This window comes from Zootoca vivipara, chromosome 9, assembly GCF_963506605.1.
Source record: "Zootoca vivipara chromosome 9, rZooViv1.1, whole genome shotgun sequence".
NCBI classification, from domain to species: Eukaryota; Metazoa; Chordata; class Lepidosauria; order Squamata; family Lacertidae; genus Zootoca; species Zootoca vivipara.
This window is the reverse complement of record NC_083284.1, coordinates 40185954-40205564: the sequence shown is the minus strand read 5'-3', so window position 1 is coordinate 40205564 and position 19611 is coordinate 40185954. Positions and strand designations below refer to the sequence as shown.

Below are 19611 nucleotides of genomic sequence, written 5' to 3'. Positions count from 1 at the left end.
TCTCTTTTTTGGGTGGCGGGGGGTGGGGGACAGATGTGCTAGAAGTGGTCATGAAAATGGACACTTAATATATAATCTTCAGGAAGTGTATCTGTTACAGGCCATATCCTCTTTAATACACTTTGTCATATGATATAATGGGGAAGAAATACATCAGACTATGTTGTATTGAACACAATGTACCTTTACAAACAACAGAAGCAACTCTTGTGAAATTTGTGGTCAGTGATGGCAGCAATATTGGCTCAAACTGCACAGAAAATTTTCCTTCCTGTGACAAGTGTTTTACATCCTACAAAGAAATCACATTACATTAGTATAATGCTATAACTGCCTTAGCTGTTGTGAAGTTCGTCTTCACGACAATTTAAACTGCAATTTGTCAGATCAAATCTCAAATCATCTACATTCACCCAAGGATAGTTTTTAAGCTAATTATGATACTCTTAACAATGGCAATCGTTATCAGACCTGGATCCCTTTTGTGAATCTGATAAAAGCTATAGACTCATTTCCCAGAAAAATGCACACAAACATATTCATACAAAATTTTACATGCAGTTTCAATTACAACATTGGGTGGGATGGGATAAATTGCACCCGGTTCAAGGAACCCCTGAAGCCATCCATAGACTCCCTAGGGGTCCCTGGGCCACAAGTTAAGAACCCCTGTACTAAATTATATTTTTTTTAAAAAAAGTTACCTGCACATAAAGAAGGTTGCTCCCTGAATGCAATACATACAAGACTACTGGGGAATCGTCTGTTCAAAAAAGAATAACAGTCAAAAGGTCAAACCATATTTTTGTCCATTGGTACAACTGCATACTATATCGATGAAACATACATGCAGACACATCTTGGACTTACCAGAGGTCTGTGTTTTGTCCATTGCTACATAAACTACAAAAAGGTTTTCCAGTAAGTACTGTCTAAGGTCCACAAATTCATGTTGCATATTTTCCATTTTGACCATTAAGCTTATTTCTAGCAGCATTAGGCCATCAGATGCAAAGCAGCAACTCTAACGTAAAATAGAAAGGGAAATCCAAAACATTAATCACATGAGAACTATCAGAATGTTTCGTTCAGAACTGCAAGACTTAACCTGCCATGGTCCCTTAAAAATAATAATCCTGGTGTCTAGCATGCCAAAAGAGGAGATGTAGTGGCACATCTCGGTAGTGGCACCCACCCTGTGGAACGCCCTCCCACCAGTTGTCAAAGATAAAAACAACTGCCAGACTTTTAGAGGACATCTGAAGGCAGCCCTGTTTAGGGAAGCTTTTAATGTTTAATAAATTATTGCATTTTAATACTTCTGTTGGAAGCCGCCCAGAGTGGCTGGGGAAACCCAGCCAGATGGGCGGGGTATAAATAATAAAATTATTATTGTTGTTGTTTTTGTTTTATTGGGAATCTGAAAAGAAAGTTATACTAATTTAGGAAATAATGTTCTGCTACAAATGCACAGCAATGGGACAGCATGATAAACATTTTGCCTCTTTAGGATCAATACTGTTCCTCTGCACATTCTGTACTGGAAATCCTCTAGTTATACAGAGTTAAGGAAACAAAAATGATGGGTGGGTATATATGTGCAAATAGACATATACATACAGTTATCATACATGACCATTATATATTTCTTCTAAAATTTAGTCTCTTCAAAAGAGAATTAAAATCTACAGTCATATATGGACAGTGGGCAAGGCAGAACTGCAGTTCTTAACCCACAAAAATATATTCCACTGAGTCCTTTAAGTTGGGTACCAACTTGAATAAAATATTGGGGGGGGGGCAAGTAAGCCCCACCCCACATAACCAATCGCAAGATCCAGTGCATGCACACCATTTGAATGGCAGTGCCCATCAACTTGGGGGGTAGCCCTCTCAAATATGTTATTGGGGGCCCCCGAAAACCATTCAGCCCTTAAGAGTTGGCTCCTATGAATGGTAAAATGTGGAAACTGGTGACAAGAAACTTTGAGTTAATCTTTAGGCCACACTGATGACAAGTGAAGGAAAGTCTGTCTTATACTGGGCTTCTTTAAATATATGATAGATTGTATGTATATATCCATAAGCAAACAGGAAATCCCAGAATTCATTATCTAAAATAGGCAGGGTGATTTTCTAAGTTGTGTATGTTAAAGAGGCAGAATGTAAAGAGGAAGCAGTCGTGCTGGAAGAAATGATAAGAAACCATTGTTACAGATACACTGAATTAAAGTCACTGTGGGCAGACAGCCCCTAGGCCAATACGGTAGTTGGTAATTTTCTGTAGAGAAAATATTTGGGAATAAGCAACATCTATCTAAGGAAGACAACAATATTCAGGTTGGAACTGCATGGATTCACTGAGCCATTCAACATCTAGATTGGATCTACTTGATGGCATGCAGCCATAAAAATGGCACAGCTAAGACATAGTCCTCAGAATGATGTTATGCCTTTCTGCACGGTCAGCATCAGATTTGGCATGACATTCTTAATGGCCAAAGACAGGCTGGCATCATTCAAAAATTTAATGATGCTAGCCAGATTGCAGTCGGCAAGATCAGTGAGGCAAATTCCCAAAGAATTCAATGCACTACATAGAGTGTATCAATGCAACTTGCTCATTATGCCAGCAAACACAGGATGAAAGGGATCAGTGCTTTGAGGAGGCAATGCTCCAACTACAGAGTAATCTCAGCATACAGTATCACTTAAGTACCTACTTCCCAGTGCAGTGTCACATAGAATCACAGAACGGTAGAGTTGAAGGAGACCCCCGAAAGTCATTTACTCCAACCCCTTGCTCTGCAGGAATCTCAACCAAAGCATCCATACCCTGGGTTACCTGTTCCATGGAATAGACCTAAAGTTGTCACAGAAGCTAAAATATCCTGAATTAGCCTTAAGGATTCACCCTTGTTCATATACATTGATGCCCCCAATACAGTAAGTAAATGCTACCCTGGTGTAGTCTCTGATTTAGGAAGAAAAGTATACACTGTACCTTAAAATGCTGATACAATTTGTTAAGTAATTGGCATTCAAGACGAACTTTTAAGTGACTGACATTCCTAGTTTCTGCCTGGAAAAACAAACAAAAAAGTTTGAAAGAAGGTCAAACCAGTATGGTGTGTAGAAGTGTGATAGAGTGCTTAAAACATTAGACTAGGACCAGGTTTCAGATCCTCACTTGGCCGTGATGCTCACTGGGTAATTTTGAACCAGTGTCTGTCAGTCTGCTAGGGTTATTGTGAGGATGGGAGGGGCAAAGCAATGTACGCCATCTTGAGCTCCTTAGATAAAAGTGTTATAATAAATGTGATAACGAACTCTACATTTTTATCATCAGCATTAAAAAAACCCAACCCTGACATTTACATAATTCTGACAACTTTTTATAGTTGCCTTCTGTGTTTTACGTGGTTGATTGCATTGCTACATACCTAAAATATTTTAGCGAATTCAACCATACGCCAAAAAATGGGTCTATTTTCAAACAAATATGGCAACTTATGGTCCTAAATTTGGTCTTCAAGGATACTTAGAACTTGTATACCCTATATAAATCAGGTATTTTTAAATTAAATTCACTAATGAACAGTACCAAGCTTGGTATAATGGAAAGTCAGCTTTCCATTATACCAATTTATTTTCTGGCTAAGAATCCTTTCCAATACCCATGAGGGGGAGCTATAGCACATCTAATCATACCATTATTTAACTGTTTCAATTATTTGCTGGTTCTTTTTTTCCAAACGTGAATCTCAATTTCTTTTCCTAAAACCACCACATTTTGCAGCAATTCAAGGTCAAAAGATGGTAACAATTATTGGTTTTGTCAGTTATAGATATATGAGAACCATCAGAAACCTTCACATAAACATTCACAATGAACATGCAATAAGAATTACAGAACATCTTTGGTGCCAACTCTTAAAAAACAGAGTATCTTCTATGTTGCTGTTATGGTACAGAATAAACTGCCTTAGTATTATTAACTCTAAAGCCAGTGCACTTCTGTTGCCCACATTTAATATAGCAAACCTGTTCCCCTTGCTTCTGCCACAGCATGCAGAGCCAGTGATCGAGTTTGCAATAATTCTATAAAGCATTTAAAGTAACATTAAGGGATAAACAAATACAAATCCATCCCTTCCTCTGTGTGTGTTTTAAATACGGTACTTTCAAACAAAACTTTGTTCTGTGCAAAGCAGACACATAAAAAGTGGCTCAAACCAGCAATTATGATAATCATTGCTGCTGCTGCTGCTGAACAAGCAGCAGAACAATTACATAGATGTTTCCCAACAAGGAAGACCCACAAGCATTGTTACACATTTCACTAATGGTAGGCATGTTTCTATTTGGGCTCACATAGCTTCTCCCTTTATAAAATGCACATAAGGTTTCCCGTCAAGTTTTCAAGTATAAACTCAGCAAGATGACATCCCAGCTGCTATTGGCCTAGCAACCACCTGAGAAAAACTAATATTTAGTTGTAGATTTCAAGATTATTTTACTTCGAAGATTCTAACAATATTTTAACACCAGATACTTTTAAAAAAAATGGACAAATGAGGAGCTGGGTCACAATATGAAAGAAACCTGCTGTGGCAAAGATTCAGGTAGGTAGCCGTGTTGGTCTGACGCAGTCGAAATAAATTAAAAAGTTGTCCAGTAGCACCTTAGAGACCAACTAAATTTGTTCTGGGTATAAGCTTTCGTGGCATGGTATCTGAAGTGTGCATGCACACAATAGCTTATACCCAGAACAAACTTAGCTGGTCTCTAAGGTGCTACTGGACAAATTTATTTGCTGTGGCAAAGTTAGGAAAGAGACCCTGAGCAACACTTTTAAAAACACACAACTAATTTTGAATGCCAGGTCATGCCCAGTAATGCAGGAAATAGTACTGGAACCTGGGGTCTCCAATGTGACAACTCTGGACACAATGACACTGCGCAGGATGTGTCCTGGTGCCTGCAAGACCTCAAGCTTCTCTCTCTCTCTCTCTCTCTCTCTCTCACACACACACACACACACACACTAATCATGAGGTAGTTGAGGGCGGTTACCTATTCCCCTTGAGAAGTACATAGAACTAGGGGAGGAAATCTAATGCCCTTTCCCCACTTCCTCTTTCACCTCTAGGTGCTTTTTAAAGCTCAGACTGCCACCCGAGCTGCTGATCTGAGCCTTGAAGAGGAAGTGGAGAATGTGTTGCTTTCTCTCTGTTTCTTTTTTCTTGGGCTGGTGGGGGGTGGGGAGCAGGTAGAGATTGATCCAAGGAGAAAACCAAGATGCCATATATAGTGGTGAAATTAAATACTCTATTCTCAAGGGTTTATCACAAGACATTGTGTGTGTGGCCATAGATTTGGAATACACAAGGGAGCTTATTCAAATCCTGGCCTCTTCTGATCTGCACAGCCTGTCTGTCTGGTCCACATCAGGGTTTACCAAGCTTTTGGGGGTGGTGGGCCAGATTTTTTTGGGGGGGGGGGTTGAATGTGTGTTATAGGGCACGAAGAATGAAGGAAACTTCCATACATATTGCTTGATGTGCTTTTTTGTTTTTGTTTTGTTATTGTACTTCCATTTGCCTACAAATCTATATATAATCAGCAACGAGAAGGAATTCTGTTATTCCAATGAGTAGCTACTTCTAGTGTACTGGAGAGCAGCAAAGGGCAACGCAGGAAATGAAACAAGGACATGTGTACATAGTACCTGGGGTTTCAATGGTCAGTTGTCAATTGTGGAACTCACAGGAATGATTATTATTCCTCCATTTGTACTGTTGCAGAGCGGGATACTGTCGACAATGCTACTATTTCCCTCCCCCCTACAATTGTCTCCCAAGAATCAATAACAATAGCCCTTAAAACCCCATGCTAGCATTTCCATTAACATTAAATAGAAAGTTGAGGTACGGTTCTTTTTGAAAAAACAAAGCAACCTTACATGATCCCTAAAATATAACTTTTTTTTAAAGTTACTATACCAGTGTCTGTGAGATCTGGATACTGTTGATATGTGGAAGCAGTAAATAAGTATTTGCTAGCTGCTTTCTAGAGTCTTCTGAAATGGTCCTTGAAGTTCCTGTTCCAAAGACCTGGTGTAAAACAGTACATTACATTCACTATTTTCAAACAAAAATAACATGCTTAGATAGCAGAATATATTGAAATTATTCAGTAACACAGCTGCACCGAATGTTCATATATAAAAACATTTTTGGAGTGCAAGGCCTCACCGCACAATGGTTTACAACCTTTCCCCCATTTATTGCTTCTTCAGCAATGTTTTACAAATTGGGGAAAAGGTTCTGCTTCACTAGGTGATTCCAGGCAATTGGGGATGACAGTCAATGTGATTATATTAATGTCATGTGGTCAGTAAGATACGGCATGTGGTGACATCACAATGTCAATTCAGAGTGAAGGCGATTTCTGTTTGAGCATGAACTAAAAAGAAATGCCCAGACCACAGCTACCATATTGAACCATTTTAGACAATTTTATATGCCATTCCTAAAAGTAGCACTTTTTTCATCTACCTGGGCCAGGTCTGATAAACATAAAAAGAGCAAGAACAAATGTAGGCATTTTATGCATCAAACAGCAAAAGATGCATTAAAATGTGAATAGGACTTTCACAATGAATAATGTGACAGAAGTCTCCAAATAGGCTGCTGAGGGGAAACTGAAAGACAAGTGTACTAACATTTGTGTCTGCTATTTAGATAGTTATATAGTATATTACTTGGACAGTGGCTTTCTATATGGGATTTCTAAGGAAGTGTGAAGAAGATGATCTCCTGGTATTTCTTGCTGAAGTGGTTCCACAGTGCAAGTTATGAAACTGAAGTGAAAGCAAAGACAGAACAGTCTTTCAAACAAAAGATTGTGGTTCCATAAATCCCCTCTCCTGAGCTCTTATGGCCTATACAGGACTTGGAGAAAGCAACAAAAAAAGTATCTCTCTCTCTCTCTCTGAGACATTAATCCAAACCAAATGGGCAATTTCCCCTTCCCTCACAGAAGCTGGACTGCTTGGTTCATAAGGCAACTGAAGAGAATCAAGAGGAGCAAAGGCACCAGTGGCAGGAAATTCACTAGAGTTCCAGGGTAGCCACAGTTGCTTAGTCACCTCAACACAATGCAAGAGAGATTACCATTTCACAAAAATTAACATGGTAAGATATTTTTTATTTTAAAATACTGTATGATCTCTGAAGCCTAGAGCTCATTCATTTGCCTTAGTACATGGGGAAAAGGGAAATGGGCATAGCAGATGCAGTGTGGGTGGGTGCAAGAGGTGATCACAGGAGAACAGCAGACAGATGTGAAGGAACCTCCTCCAGTATTATTTGCATGACTTTCAGTGCATGTTTATTCAGAAGTGTTGGTGAGGCTGTGGGAAAGTATTTCTAGCACTTATTCATGAGGTGGGTGCTATAAACAGACGAGGGGGCTGAAAACAGAAGAATTTATACCATATTTGGGGATCTTGGGTATTGCTGCTTAAACAATTCAAATTAATAACTACACCAGGTATCACAAGAGCAGTTGCGTATCAGTTGAGTATCAGCTGCAGTTTTCTAATACTTCAAACATCTGGAGCACTTCATTTAGCACATAGTTTTACATAAGAAAAAGGTGAAGGAAACTTTTGTATCAGATATGTAATTATTTAGAAACTTTCATGATGAAGGCCCAAGTTTTTAAAGCATATTATATTATATTATATTATATTATATTATATTATATTATATTATTTACACAATTAAATATTATTTACTTCTTTTTATTCTCTTTTTAAAGTCCAGTTAAATGTTACTGACCTTTTGTTTCTGTTATTTTAAAATTTTAATCCACAAATTCCGCAGTAAACTGTTTTTTAAAAACTCCTTACAGATTCCTTCAGTTTATCAATGAATGTTATTGATCCAAGAGGTAGAGTGTGTGCAAGCTTGTGACACAATCCAGATCACTGAGAAAATTCTCTTCTGCTAGTCCCTTTGAAGTGAATGCAACTGAAGGGGGGATGTTTATTGGGTTGGTTTTATTTTTATTATGCATTTCATGTTTTTATTATGTGATTTTATGTTGCAAACGCCCTGAGACCTGCGGGCATAGGGCAGTATACAAATTCAATAAGTAAATAATGAACAAAGATCCCAAATCGTCTTATACAGGTGAAAACACGGAAAATTAGAATATTGCCGAAAAGTACATTTATTTCAGTAATGCAACTTAAAAGGTGAAACCAATATATGAGATACATGCATGACATGCAAAGCAAGATATGTCAAGCCTTTATTTGTTGCAATTGTAATTATTTGTCATTAGGTGGGTCAATTATAAATGGAATGTAATTAATGAAATGCAATAGCGATGTTTATTTTTGTATTATTGTAACTATTTGTTTTATTACTATGGAATTTCCAAAAGAAAGCATTTGTAAAAATAAAAAAATAAAAATAAATAATAAATCACATTACTGAAATAAATGCACTTTTCAACGATATTCTAATTTTCCAAGTTTCACCTGTATACACATGCACGGTGCAAGCTGGTGTATAACACCAAATTTTGCATGCAAGGTTTGAATGCCAAGAACCCTACTGGTTCAAGCCAAAGGTCCATCTAGTCACATTATGTCCTCTTACATGGTCAATAAAATGAATATGGGAGGTGTGCAAGAATGACACATGTGCAATAGCAATCTTCTGCTTGTGCTGCTCAGCAACTGCCATTCAAATACAATGCAGACCTTATTGCACAGGACCTTGAGCAAAGGCACAGCCACACCCTGTCTCTGCCTCAACTGAGGAATCTTTAACTCATAATGCCATGTCCAAGGTTTGGAAGGAGCAGGAAAGCTTTGTGTAGTACACTGCAGTCATCCTGGCTCCAGCAAGCGATATGTGCTGTAAGATCCAGATGCCACTGCATAGGCGATGGCAGCATTGCCTTAGTTCCCCAACCTACTGAGGTACAGCATAGGAAGACCTTCAGTTATAAAACTGAGGCATAATTCCTTGTATAATCTGCATAACAAGGATTTTCTGGATGTCTCTACAGCTTTTTCTGCAGGAGCAAATAAAATCATGGCCAATCAGGGCTACATATACTTTCAGAACTACTGTATTTAATTGTTTGTAATGCTTAACATGGAATACAAATCTTTTTTTTTTCAGGTTAGAAAGGCTTCCTTGAAAATGTACCTACAGGATGGTTGTCTTAAACTACCAGAGGGGAAAGTCGCTCACTTGTTTCTTCTCCAGCACAAATGTAGAAAAAAAATAAGCCATTTGGGACCAGAGGAACAGACCCCTTAAAATTTCAGTCCCTTGGAAATCATAATGCTCTCTGCAAGTATTATTTATTCATGACCAAGAACTGCTGGCAATGTTTCCTGGTTTTGCCCACTATTACGTCATTTGAAAAACAAATTACCTTCTAAATCTCAAGCTGATGAACAAAAGATTACCTGATATGAAAATATTCCATGAGATGAGGTATTTATAAATAATGTACTTTCAAAACTGCCTTCTTCTAATGGAAGGAACAGTACTCTGAAACAATTTTTTCCCATTGCTGGAATCACCTACAGATAAAATAAAAGTATCTGGTGTTCAATAGAATTAATTGCATTAATTTTATTGCAGACTTGTAAATTTTAAAAAGTGGGTCACCACCCACCCCTTGCCCCACTAGATTAAATATAGTGACAGTGGTCCATAGCCGCCATGCTCCCCTTCACCTTCCTGTATGTAGTCTGAAGAGCAATAAAAAACAAAGAGGGGCAGCTATCAAGAGCAGGCATCCCCAAACAGCGGCCCTCCAGATGTTTTGGCCTACAACTCCCATGATCCCTAGCTAACAGGACCAGTGGTCGGGGAAGATGGGAATTGTAGTCCAAACATATGGAGGGCCAAAGTTTGGGGGTGCCTGATCAAGAGGCTAAGACAGAGTCTGGCTTCAAATGCAGCACTAAAACATGACTTAGCATTATAATCAGTAACAACCAGGAACCTCAGGCTCCTATGCCCCCTCCTCCCTTTTCCTACACACCACAATGAGAAGCTTTCAATCATGGTTAGCAGCAAACCATAGTAGCTTGCTAATGCATCCAAACCTATATAACCACCACTTAAACCAGGATTGCAAGTCACTTTACTTACAGAGATCCAGTCTGGACCCAACACTAAATCATGGTTTAGCATGATATGAATGAGCTTGGGTTTGCATGCTTCCCCTCAGCCGTCTCCTACTCTGGCTCCAGAGCACAAGGAGGAAATTGGAAACATAAACTTTGAAGGAGCATATCATTACATCCAAACTGGGAACTCTCATAAGTTTAAACGATTGTTTGTTGAAACAACCACAGTTTGACCTTGGTTCGTTTCAACAAATCATAGTTTAAACAAGCTACATGTGTAAAAAAATTACCCACTGTTAGAAAATAAAATAAAAGCTAGTTCATTAAAAACAAGAAGCTTCTCATAGCAGAGGAGAGAGTCATTTGGATGGTGGAGAATGGAAGAGCTGGAGGAGAGAAGACAACTGACAAGAATGTTTTGAGTTTTAAGTGTATTGGACGCCAAATGCAGGTGAAGGCACAAGCAACAGGGGCTGAAAAAGCAACAAGCAACAGTGAAAATTAGATCCTTCTGAGGGACACAGAAAGCTTTTTTTTTTTGCACCAAAAATGTATGGGAAAATGTTCAGCTCAGCCCTAGTAGAAATAAATGGGAAGACCAAGAACAAACTGATGGCTGGGAAAGTAGGAAAGAAAGACCGGTTAGCTAACGCTTTAGGGCCAAGGAAAGCATGAAACTCTGGCACTCTGCCCTAGCATAGTTTCCAAAAGTACATCAGCACTCACCCTGCTATGAACAGGAGACACATGAAAATGCCTAGTAGCTGTAAACATTGAATTCACTATAACATCTTTATCCTTACTAGGATTGTAAGCACATAGCATTTTAGCTTTAGGCAGTCCCAGCAACCTAAGGGAAAGAAGAAAGGGAAGTATTATTGGCAATGGAAAAAATGCAGTCATGTTTTCCACTCCACATGCAAACATATAGTGTTAAAAAAAAACAACCTACAACTTGGGCCCATTGGAATTTAAACCAAAGATAACTTTGGGATACAGACACAATGTGGTTTGGCATGACATGAACAAATCCAAGCCAAAAGCCACCTCCTCCTCATCCAGAGTTCCTTTGTCATGAGAACCAGCAGAACATGGTTATAGCTTGCAGGTACTCCTGGGTCCAACATTGTCACCTGAGGCCCAGGAGGCCTTGATGGCTAGGAGTGCCTACTTCTTATTCCAACTGGTTCACCAGCTACAGCCCCTTTTGGACAGAGATAACTTGGCTATGCTGCTCCATGCTCTGGTAACTTTCAGATTGGATTACTGCAACGCGCTCCACATAGGGCTGCCCTTGAAGATAACACTGAATGCAGTGGTTCAAAATGCAGTGGCCAGATTGCTGACTAGGGCTGCCTTTAGAACTCTTACAACCTCTCTGTTCTAAAACTGCTATATTTGCTGTCAGTTCATTTCCAGGCCCAATTCAAGGTGTTTAGTGTTTAAAGCCCTATAGGACTTAAGCCCCCAAAATCTGAGAGACTGCCTCCTTCCCTACAGACCTTCTCTGGTGTTAAGATCAGAAGGTGGGCCCCTCTTGGTGGTTCTGCCTCCTCAGAAGTACAAGGAAGGGCCCCCCAGAAAGGGTGTTGTGAAATTCCCTCCCACAGAGATGTGTCTGCCACCTTCATCTTTCAGCAAATGCTGAAGACACATTGCTCTTTGACACATGAGATGGTTGTTTTCGGGACCCATCCTGCTCCTGTGGCTGTAATTTGTTTTAACTGTTTTTAATTCAGAATTTTATATTGCACCAACCAGCCCTGGGGCCGCTGGTGAAGGGGAGGTGGTGTTATTATTATTAGTTGTGTGTTGCAATCCTGCTAGAGTAAGCACTATGTACTCTAAGTCTAAGCTACCAAGGAACCGGACACAGAAAAGGAGGATGGAATACATTGTATCCATTGTGTGCAATGCAAAAATGGAAGGGAATTAAAGACTCTTCTGGGGAAAGAATTTCCTGGGATACAGGACAAAAATATGCAAAATACTCACTGCATTCCAAAATGGAGAATTGAAGGGTGAAAATGAAGGACCCTCCCATTTGACATTTTCGCAGAGAAGCTGAAAAAGAAGAGAAGAGTAATTATAAAACCATATCCCTTTTCACAAGATCTCAGATTATATGTAGACTGTACTGGCATCTCTCGATTTTCCTTTAAGAATACTAAGGGAAACCGAGACCATAACTGCCGCGCCACAATTCAAAATTAACTCTGTCAAAAACTGTTACTGATTCACGCAGCTTTACTCTAAAATATTAAGCATACATATGCACAATTAATTATTCCTAGAAACCTGCAAGCACAAACCTGGAATACAGGCCTGACAACAGTCCCATTCAGGCATTCAGCTGAAGGTCTGAGAGCATTAGTGTGTACAGGTGCACTGTCCTCAGTCCCAATGTCCCTGCCTGCTTCATCCTGACCTTCCTACAGATTAAGTGGGCTGAGATGGTGTGGTGCATACATCACTTGCCTCTATTCCATTTATGGCATGTCTTCGGCTGAATGTCTGAAGAGGGCTAATATGCTTAAGCAAAAGGATGTAACAACCAAATCAAATTAATAAGGGACAACACAAGCAACTGGGACAGGGGGAAGGGAGAAATCCAATTATAAGCAGTAAAATACCATAAACTTGATATACTCCTCATAGTAGCTTAACATATTGATTTGTACAAAATTACATCAGATTCTGAGAGGTGTATTCTCCTCCCGTTGCCATTTAGTATTCAAATTTTTATAAGGGACAGATTAAAAAATGTATTCTGAACAGAAAGCAGCACAACCCCCACCTTCCACAGAGAAAAGAGACAAAAATAAATAAATGATGTGGAAGAGATCCCACATCAACAGGCCTCAAATGCAGCTCGCCTGGTTCATAAATAGCCTCATGACAACTGTGGATAACCATCGTGGGCATTGTTCAAAATCAAGAGGACACTTATAGGCACTTTCAGGTTAACAAGAAATGAACTCTGATAAAGGTCAAGTTCGCACATAACAGTAAGCTTGGCTCAGTTAACCCACAGTGTGAAGAAGCATCATGCTATTACACAACCTATTTGCTTCCAATTTGCTCCTCCCTTAGTGCAGTGGTAGGGAGAAACCCAGGGAATCAAAGCTCACAAAGCAAAACACGTCAGCAACGAACCATGATTTTACTCCTGGAAAAATAGTTATAAATATATTTTTACGTTCTGAGGAGAAACCAGAGCATAAAGTTTATCAATTGGCCTGTTAAGACTTAATTTACAAGCCGTTTAATTAAAATCAGCAGTGGAGCTTCAGAGGTTCACATAATTCAATATGCTCTCTTGACTTTCTACCCGGCCAACTTGGCACACCTTTCCAGACCATCTGCAAGTTTGTGTTCCTCCCTCTTTTGTTGCTCAAAGCTTTTATTCCTAATACGAATGATTGTATAAGAGCCAAAATCTGTGATCCTATGGACACTTCCCTGGGGTAAGCCCTACTGTATATAGTACTTACTTCAGAGTAAATATGCATAGGGTTGCACTAGTTTCTAAAATAAGATTCTCACAAATATATACATGCAGCAATTACATATGCTCCCCCTCCCCCAAACAATTTTATGGTCTAACAGGTAATTTGCTTTCTAAAATGTTGATAAATAAAATCTTTAAACAAAAACACAAAAACAACCAAGCAGCAATACACATATTTGTTTGCTTATTTTTATTTGCAATGGGAAAATCTTTCTTGCCAAGTTCTCAGAGGTTTTACATTTCAGGTTGTTTTTTTAAAAAAAGCACAGAGTTTACCCAAAAAATTACACAGGAGCTTGAACCTAGTTTTAATCATCATAGGCACAATGCCAAAGAAAAGCACATGTTATTGCATGCCTAGGTTTGTGATTTTCCCAGTCACTCCCATGAACACAAGGCCATACACACAAGCCTGCAGCTACATTGATTTCAATAGATGCCAAACAGCAACACTGCATGGAAACATGACTTCATCGTTAGTTAGTTAGCTAGCTAGCTAGCTAGCTAGCTAGCGTGTTTGTTAATGCCTTTCTACTCCACTTTTTATCCAAGGAGCTCAAGGTGATGCACATGGTTCTCCCTCTCCCTAGCTTTTCATTCACAACAGCCCTGTGAGGTGGGTTAGGCTGATTGACAGTGGCTGGCCCAAGGTCACCTAGTGAGCTTCATGGCAGAGTGGAGAGTCTCTCAAGTTTTCGGCCATCACTTTAACCACTACACGACCCTGACTTTGTTTTATTTATTTATGAATTGGTTCCATTTACAGGCCACTTACTATGTTAATATACAATAGATTAAAATACATAAATATATATCTAAACACAGCAAGTACCATAAAAACATGAATACATAAACAATATCAATATGCCTAAACACAATATTGATAAAAGTCTAAGAGCAGTACAAGGCAGTATAACGTGAAACTACCATCAAAACAACACACACCATTCATTCATTCAATCATTCATTCATACAACCAACTCAAGCCATCTCATTCATACTCCATTCCACACAACTAGTATAATCATTCAAGACCTCAGACATCTCCATCAACCAACCACATGCATCTACACCACTATAAACCAGTGGCGTCCAATTTTTCCCCAAAGAGGGCCAGATTTGATTAAATGAAGGGTCGTGAGGGCCGACCAAAGGGCCAACCAAAATTGTTGACTTTTTTAGGATTTAAGTTGTTGATCTTTTTGTTGTTGGGTGTGTATGTGTGTGTGTGTGTGTGTGTGTGTGTGTATATAAAACCCCAGGAAATAAACTGTTACAGGGGTTGAATTAAACCAGCCGGCAGGCCGGATTAGGCCCCCCAAAAAGGACTTTGGACATGCCTGCTCTAAACCATATGACAACCCACAGTCAAAGGATTGCTGCCAAACATATATGTGTAAGTTACTTTCCCAAACTCTAAAGTAGCACTGGGCTCGTGTCCCACATCCCCGGTACCATCAAATACTCCCCTTCCCTGAGAGGGGCTGAATTCTATACCAGAGCAGGTTTTCACCCTGGAAAATATGAAACTAATTCCTTCCTTCCTTCCATGCTTCCATCCATCCACTCACTCACTCTCAACTACATAACCATAACATGCATTGCACTGCACAACCTCAATGCACTGCACTGCACAACCTTTGATAAGTACCAAATCAGCACTGGAAGAAAACACAAACATCAACATCACACTTAAAGCGGCCTTGAAGGTCACGATGAACTCAAGTTGCTGCAGCCAACCATCAAATATGCCTTCCTCCACTGGCGGAATGGTCTGCTCCATCTCACAATCCAGTGACATCTTGCTGGCCGCTGGCCAGCATCTCATGCTCTGGCTGCTACTCCCCCACCCTGTGAGATGCACTCCTCTGTGAGCAGGCAGCTGAGAGTGCTGCAGAGCTGAGGGGGAAAGGATTAAGCAGCTCTTTCGCCTTCTCTCACAAGATCTGGGCACCACTTTCTCACTATCTGCAACACTGCTGCTGCTCTGTGGAAGATGCTTATGAATAAAACTATCTTATGCACTTACGCCCGTCAGCAGTGGTGCATATAGAAATGTGTTTTAAAAAACAAGGTGGGCAGGGCAGGTGAGATAACTGATAAGAGTCCCCAAACTCACAGACACTTTATCAGTTTTACTCATCGAAGAGTAGAGAAAGTTGGTGGTGAAGACCCTGGCACAGAATTGCATTTTAAATGTAATAAAAGGTAAAGTGTCCGGTCGTGAACGACTCTGGGGTTGCGGCGCTCATCTCGCTTTACTGGCTGAGGGAGCCGGTGTACAGCTTCCAGGTCATGTGGCCAGCATGACTAAGCCGCTTCTGGCGAACCAGAGCAGCGCACGGAAACGCCCTTTACCTTCTGCTGGAGCGGTACCTATTTATCTACTTGCACTTTGACATGCTTTCGAACTGCTAGGTTGGCAGGAGCAGGGACCGAGCTCAACCCGTCGCGGGGATTCGAACCACCGACCTTCTGACTGGCAAGCCCTAGGCTCTTTGGTTTAGACCACAGCGCCATCTGCGTCCTTTAAATGTAATAGACAAGCTCAAAAAAAGGATGGAATAGGCAGAACATGAATGGGGCAGGATAGGAAATAAACTGTTTCAGGAGAATGTCACCTGGATTGTTCACAAAAAAACAACAACAACACCAAGTCACCAAATAATGAATAAAGGGCAAATGTGGAAGCACTCCTTGTTTGTATTTTGAAGCACTATAGGCATAGTGAAAAAGAGCCAAAAAGTAATGTCAATGGGCACCCATGAAAATATTTCCCTAGTTAATCATACTAGTAGTGAAATGAATACAAAGCCATAGGAAAGTAACAAAAAACCAGAAGTGAGAAAGACGAAAGACAGAAGAGTTAAAAATACATTGCGTTAGCATCATAGCATGTTGTTGGGTTTAGATTAATTTGGGTTTATATTGACCTTAAGGCTCATCGTGCTTACATATTTTCAGTAGTCCAAGCCAGACAGGCCTTTCTGCCAATTTCAAGCCAGAACTCTAATATTTCACCTTCTTGTATGTGTGTTTATTACAGCAGTGTGGTGTGAACTTAGAATCTCATCTCCCAACAGAAACTGGGATACAGAAAGAAGTGCAAGGTAATGGCAAGGTAATAGGAAGTTAACACACTTGATAAAAAGGCTATTACATCCAACCAGAAGTAGTTACCTCATTTCTCAACAGAAATTGGGAGGCTGAAAGGAAATGCAAGGTAGTTTCAAAGTAATAGGAAGTTAACGAACTTGTTTAAAATGTCATTACATCCAGCTACCTGTTTTTGTGTGCATGGATCTATTTCAATCTTTTCAGAACCAATTTAAACTAGGCCACAAAACATTACATATAGTGACATGATAATAACATGTCACTATAAACTCTCTTGTTGGTTGTCAATTAAAACCATATTTTGGATCTTCCCGTTTTCTTCACAAGTGAATTAATACAGATTCAGGAAATAGTAGGATACAGCTATGACCTAATAAACCCTGAAGGATATGCAATGCTTTCCAGTGCATGTGACATAGGCTAGCATGAAGAAGTAAACTGCTTCCCTCCCTCCATTCCATCCTAAAAAGGGAAAACAGCCAAATGGAAAGCTAAACAAAGCCTGAAAAATGTAGAGCCAAGTCTTGTGAACTTGTAAATTCTCATATGGTTTATACATTTCATTTGACATATCTCAGCTCCATCAGAGAACAGCATGCAATTTTGCATGTCATGCAAGAGTAAAAATTCAGTCATAACTGATTTGTACAGAATAAAAAGAACAACATAAAATGTTACATTCAGGGGCAGTGTAATGATCTCAAATGTCTTCAGCGTGGATCTTTTTCTTTAAAAAAAGCAGGAAAGAAGAGTGATACATGCGGCTGAGAGTATGATATTTGTGTTGGGGAGGGGAATCAATGTTATAGATATCAAGACAGACATGAACAGAACATTGGGTGCCCTTAGGCTCTCATTCTTAAGATCCCATCCAGGAGGCAGCTTGGCCCTATTAGAAACCAGACTGAGCCATTCATATTGGCTTTGAGACCTGAAAGACTTGCTCCCTTGCCTTGCATTTTTCCATCTGGCCTGGGAGGGTGGGGCCCTGACTCCCAACTACAAAAGCTGAGGCTGCTGAAGGAACCAGAGATCATCATGGCTGCCTCTTAGTACAGATCCCACCCTCAGCAGGACTGGTAGCAGTGGTGGTAGCAGCAGCAATGTCCTATGCTTAAGATATTATATTGTCTTGCTAATTATGCATTTTTGCATATGTGCATTTTACATTTGACTTCCTTTAGTAATGTTTTCTCTTGAAATGTTTAAGATTTTTAAAAAATGTGCTAACTTTGTTGCATTACATGTGCAATCTGTAGTTGGTCTCCTTTGCAATGTTTTATTTTGGAATCTTTTAAGATAATATTTTGGTTTCCTGTTCATTCTGCTGCTTTGAATGTATAAATTATATTTGACTTTCTTCAGTAATGTTTTATTCTGGATTGTTTTATTTGATGTTTTAATGCAGATTGTAAATCACTGTGAGGTGTCTTTTTCCTTAAAAATATAAAGCGGTATAGGAACGAAATGAATCATTGTCATCAACTTAGTCACAGCAGAAAGAGTACATCACTATGGACTGGCTAGGTGGCTCTGGCTGGGTGGCCACTGAAGACTTTGCCACCAGCTACCTGGAGGGTGCTCCATGGCCAGGCCAGAACCCTACTGACTGGGCCATGAAACACCTCACGTGGCTTAATTACTCTTCAGATTGAAGTGGACCTGCTGCCACACTTAAAGAGTACAGTCATGACTAAGGTCAGGGAACAGAGGAAAGAAGCCTTATACAGGCCTCCCAGAAGACTCAACTGACCAAGCCTCATGATACTGTGTCACTGGGCTGGATGAAGTCTCTCAAAACTTGTCAGTGGTTGTAGCAAGTGGTGGTGACATGGCCTGCTTCAAAAGCAGCGAAACTGCTTGGGCCAACCCTGTCTGGTATACGGGTACCTTACAGAGTTGTTTTAAGAACTATCAAGACAGCATGTGTGAAGAGGTATACAGCTACAAAGTACCTGTTTTTTCTTATTGATAACCAAACTGCTATACATGTACTACAAAAGTGACTATTTATCTTATTGGGCATATATTAGCTGTTCATTAAGTCAGGTGACCGTGGAACAGATTAAGTGTATTTACACAGCGATTTAGCAGAGCAAATGGCATGCAACACTAACTCCCAGAGAGCTGCTTGTCAAATCATTATTCACCTGATCCAGTGGCAGTTTGCAACTCCGTGTATGTGTGTCATATATTAATCACTATCTGGGGTGGGGGGTTTCTTGAATGTGCACACAGAGCTTCACAATTAATTTCAATGGAGAGACAGTTCTGGCATATTCTTTGTAAACGGCTACCCTGAAGAAAAACTCTAATCTGCAGGAGCTCCCATAGTAACACAAACATCCTTATACAAACACTGTTACAGGTGGTAATTAACCCAAGCAATGCTGAGGTGTTTGAGGTACCATTTCATGCTGCAGTGCAGCAGTCACTGTGCTAATCTTGCATCTATTTCAGCTTTAACATAATTATCCCATTTCTTTTCTTTTTTTACACATTTCATTTCCATGTGTATTATAGCTACCAACTGAAAATGGCATTTCAGCCATATTATAAAGTAGGCTCTGGTCCACATGCCACAATAAATTTGTTATTTTGGAAGGTGCCACACTTCTCTTGGTTTTTTTTAAAACACTGTTAAAAAGCTGCAGCCTTTGTTCTTGCCACTACAAACTCATATTTTACATGCAACTTTATAAATCTATATTGCCACTTTGCATATCCTACCAAATGAAATCCTAATGGTTTCCATGGTGTAGTTGGTTTTTTCCTTTAAGCATAGGGTAGAAAAGGCCAACCATTTTTATGC

General features: G+C 39.8%; 1 protein-coding gene and 1 non-coding gene across 7 annotated transcripts in view; both read right to left on the bottom strand.

The window, feature by feature from the left end:
- TMEM131L (transmembrane 131 like) overlaps positions 1–19611 on the bottom strand; it is a 68618-nt gene that overhangs the window by 27004 nt on the left and 22003 nt on the right. For 5 of the 6 annotated variants that reach the window (XM_035114143.2, XM_060278666.1, XM_035114144.2 and 2 more), the window contains exons 4-11: positions 12167–12235; positions 10898–11021; positions 9500–9616; positions 6006–6116; positions 3005–3082; positions 871–1024; positions 705–763; positions 184–292 (exon numbers count right to left, since the gene is read on the bottom strand). In XM_035114143.2, coding sequence (XP_034970034.1) covers positions 184–292; positions 705–763; positions 871–1024; positions 3005–3082; positions 6006–6116; positions 9500–9616; positions 10898–11021; positions 12167–12235 — 821 coding nt within the window. The remainder of the gene's footprint in view (positions 1–183; positions 293–704; positions 764–870; positions 1025–3004; positions 3083–6005; positions 6117–9499; positions 9617–10897; positions 11022–12166; positions 12236–19611) is intronic. The other variant, XM_035114147.2, reaches the window with a different exon arrangement.
- Positions 3959–4096, bottom strand: LOC118084594 (small nucleolar RNA SNORA66). The gene has a single exon (XR_004692516.1). It is a non-coding gene; the product is annotated as a small nucleolar RNA SNORA66 (small nucleolar RNA).